Raw genomic sequence first — 4,309 nt, 5'->3', positions numbered from 1 at the left:
ACATAGCGACAACTGTAAACACAGCTACCGCTGAGGTTTTTCGTCGTATTTACCTTTCTTTTTGTAGGCCACACTTGAAAAGTATGATTCTACAGAACTAGAAGGTTCCTCATTCGTAGTTCAGGTTACAGAAACGTGAGACAGTGAGAGGAATTTGAACCAAATGCGTATGTCGTTCTACAACCTGACCATGAGGCTCTGAAGTGGGGTGATATATAAGTGTTACAAATTCATACATAATTTAGGTAAGGTGACCCATGTTTAACATAGCTTGCTGAGCCATTTTTTAGAAAACGGAATACAAAAAGTGCAACCATAAACCGAAGGAGTAGCACGACATTGCTGTGCCAAGTAAATCTCCCTCTGAGACAACTAAGCATCTTGTTAGCTTGCAGACTCAATGCCAATATATTCGCAGTAAATTCCTGCACTAACTAGCTATCGAACAACTTAGCAAGTGAAATAGTGTCTCTGTACGTTGTTTGGTCTAACAATATAGAATTGTCCTACTTGATAAGGAAAAGCAACGAACAGTGAGGCTGACTAAACAAAACTGGTTTTGGGATCTGCACAGGTTTTGTATAATTACCTAGCATCTTCATAGCATAAATTGTTGGCACCAATCAATCATTTTTCAGAATAACTTGACATATACTGCAATTTGCTAAAGTTTCACCACATTTCACAATAGGATCTCGGAGAACTTACAAATTATCAACAATAGATAAAGATAAACTTATCTCAGCTGGTTGCTGCGGTCTCAGGTGAAGTGACTATATCTGCTCAAATTAATCCACGGTCCGACTACTAAATTTTGCGAGTCTTAGCTGCTTTCTCCCATATATCAACAACAATAGTAGGGCATGTCCTTTTGAGGTGCTCATACCCTTTGCTTGCCACCACATCACTCATTCTATTAGAAGAGTTGATAAATTCGATGCAGCCATCTTTGAGCTGGCTACAATGATACTGGTCGGCTAGAGCCAACGTGGTCGCCACGTTCTTGGCGCAAAGTCTATCACAAAGCTTGCTTTCGCACATGAGCTTCATCCTGTCAATGGCGTACCTATCTGCAGCAACAAGTAGATGTTTGAGCATCTCTTCATACTCGTCATCACTGAGGTCATCCATTGGGGCCAATGAATCCATGTAGATGAAGTGGAGCAATGCCTTGAAAACAGCAGGCTGCATATCTTCAATAATGTTTACATTATGCTTAGACTTGTTCTTCATCGGCCCGTAGAACTCTGCCTTGAAGACTGGGCACTGCATAGCAAGGATGTTCTTATGAGCTGGGAAAACCTCCCCGTCGACCTTGAAAGACACATCGGCCCCCTCTTGTGTTTCAAGCAATTTACCAAGATTGTCCAGCAAGTTGGACCGTGGAACTTGGACCTCGAATTTCGTCTTGGTGGTCTGCACATCTGCCTTCTTAAATTTGATAACAGCAATATTGCACTCAATGACAAGCACGTCATCCAGGATGTAATCTTTGAGCTCGATTTTCTCAACGAAATCGAGGAAACCACAGCAGGCCGAGTTATCATCACATGAGTCAAACTCCGAGGGGTCTATCTCGCTAGGGTTTGGCCATGCATAAGGCTGTGTGCGACGGTCGACTAGCCTCAGATCGAAGACCGCCCTGGCCTTGGCGTTCTTGGTTTTGAGCTCCACGAAAACTGAAACATGGTCTTTGGTTACCCCCGAGTGACCGTCGGGGTAGAAGTGGACGCACCAGTGGTAGCCGCCGACGGCGAAGGTCGAGGACTCGATCAACCTGCCGACGCCCAAGTCCCTGTACAGGCTGTACCGGTTGATCTTGAACAAGTGCGCCCCGTGGGCAGTTTCCGGGGTGCAGGCCGACGCCGTCATCGTCCGTGGGCTTGGGGATGCGAGCATTGCCCCACTGGAGCAGCGCAGCGGCGAAGGAGAACGATGAGGCGATTCTGGTATGGGGATGCGGTCGGGACGAAGGCAACACGACGGCGGGTGGGGAATCGGAGGCGGCGCGGCGCGTCACGCAACTATTGGCAGGGTTTCTTTTCTCTGTGTTTTCTCCACGCAACGGCCCGACTCAGACACGAGGCCAGTGGGCTGGTCTATTCTCTGCGGGATTCTTTTCTCGGTGTTTTTCCGTTTTTGATTTGACTGTTTGGATAAGTTTTCCTTTCTTTTAAAAAAGGACAAGTTTTCCTTCGTTTTCTCTAGTTTCTATTTTTTTCCTTTTCTCTTCCTTTATTGTTTTTCTGTTTATTTTTTCTTTGGATTTTTTTATTTCTTTCTTCGGTTTTCTTCTTGGTTTTCTATTTTTTCGCGGTTGGGGTTTTTCTATTTTTCAACACATGTCAACTTTGTGCCTGACGCTGAAGCGGCTGATGCCCTCACCTTCGCAATGGATTAATCTTGGCTGACCATATGGGCTGCAACAGAGTAATGGCGGAATCAGACAGCTCGCTTATTATTGAGGCAGTTAACAATGCTGAGAATTATTATGGGTCTAATGTTGCCACCATTATGGAATGCTACCAGCTACCAAAGGAGTTTGGGATGATCAACATCGGTTTGTGCAAGAGGGAGGCAAATGAAGTTGTTGATTGTCTCGCTAAATCTAGTTACAGTCCTAGAACTCCCTATCTTTGGGACAATACAGCCCCTGATTTTATTTCATCACTGGTTGTAAGATTTTGGCTGTCTTTTGATGAATAAAATCATATTCTTGTGAAAAACACTTTGACGATAAACTATCTCGGCTAAAGTGATGCTATATTTGAAGGAAATATGCCCTAGAGGCAATAATAAAGTTATTATTTATTTCCTTATATCATGATAAATGTTTATTATTCATGCTAGAATTGTATTAACCGGAAACATAATACATGTGTGAATACATAGACAAACATAGTGTCACTAGTATACCTCTACTTGACTAGCTCGTTTATCAAAGATGGTTATGTTTCCTAACCATAGACAAAAGAGTTGTCATTTGATTAACGGGATCACATCATTAGGAGAATGATGTGATTGACTTGACCCATTCCGTTACCTTAGCACTTGATCGTTTAGTATGTTGCTATTGCTGTCTTGATGACTTATACATGTTCCTGTAACTATGAGATTATGCAACTCCCGTTTACCGGAGGAACACTTTGGGTGCTACCAAACGTCACAACGTAACTGGGTGATTATAAAGGAGTACTACAGGTGTCTCCAAAGTTACATGTTGGGTTGGCGTATTTCGAGATTAGGTTTTGTCACTCCGATTGTCGGAGAGGTATCTTTGAGCCCTCTCGGTAATGCACATCACTATAAGCCTCGCAAGCAATGTAGCTAATGAGTTAGTTACGGAATGATGCATTACGTAATGAGTAAAGAGACTTGCCGGTAACGAGATTGAACTAGGTATTGGATACCGACGATCGAATCTCGGGCAAGTAACATGCCGATCACAAAGAGAACAACGTATGTTGTTATGCGGTTTGACCGATAAAGATCTTCGTAGAATATGTGGGAGCCAATATGAGCATCCAGGTTCCGCTATTGGTTATTGACCGAGAATAGTTCTAGGTCATGTCTACATAGTTCTCGAACCCGTAGGGTCCGCACGCTTAACGTTACGATGACAGTTTTATTATGAGTTTATATGTTTGATGTACCGAAGGAGTTCAGAGTCCCGGATGAGATCGGGGACATGACGAGGAGTCTCGAAATGGTCGAGACGTAAAGATTGATATATTGGACGACTATATTCGGACTTCGGAAAGGTTCCGAGTGATTCGGGTATTTATCGGAGTACCGGAGAGTTACGGGAATTCGCCGGGAAGAAGTATTGGGCCTTATTGGGACATACGGGAAAGAGAGAGGGGCTGCCTAGGGCAGGCCGCCCCCCCCAAGGCATAGTCCGAATTGGACTAGGGGGAGGGGCCGCACCCCCTCCTTCCTTCCCTTATCTCTTCCCCTTCCTTCTCTCCTACTCCAACTAGGAAAGGTGGAGTCCTACTCCCGGTGGGAGTAGGACTCCCCCCTTGGGCGCGCCTCCTCCTCCTTGGCCGGCCCTCCTCCCCTTGCTCCTTTATATACGGGGGCAGGGGGGCACCCCATGACACACAAGTTGATCTACGGATCGTTGCTTAGCCGTGTGCGGTGCCCCTCCCCCCACCATATTCCACCTCGGTCATATCGTCGCGGAGTTTAGGCGAAGCCCTGCACAGGAAGAACATCATCATCGTCACCACGCCGTCATGCTGACGGAATTCATCCCCGACGCTTTGCTGGATTGGAGCTCGGGGAACGTCATCGAGCTGAACGTGTG

The 4,309-nt window shown here is 45.5% G+C and overlaps 1 protein-coding gene across 1 annotated transcript; it reads right to left on the bottom strand.

The window, feature by feature from the left end:
• Positions 1–807: 807 nt before the first annotated feature.
• LOC119337099 (BTB/POZ and MATH domain-containing protein 2-like) lies at positions 808–1,899 on the bottom strand. Its single transcript, XM_037609212.1, has one exon. The coding sequence runs from the start codon at positions 1,897–1,899 to the stop codon at positions 808–810; it is 1,092 nt and encodes a 363-aa protein (XP_037465109.1).
• Positions 1,900–4,309: the final 2,410 nt, after the last annotated feature.

The sequence above is a fragment of the Triticum dicoccoides genome, chromosome 7B (assembly GCF_002162155.2).
Source record: "Triticum dicoccoides isolate Atlit2015 ecotype Zavitan chromosome 7B, WEW_v2.0, whole genome shotgun sequence".
Taxonomy (NCBI): domain Eukaryota; kingdom Viridiplantae; phylum Streptophyta; class Magnoliopsida; order Poales; family Poaceae; genus Triticum; species Triticum dicoccoides.
The sequence above is the reverse complement of the archived record's forward strand: the minus strand, read 5'-3'. Positions and strand labels throughout refer to the sequence as shown.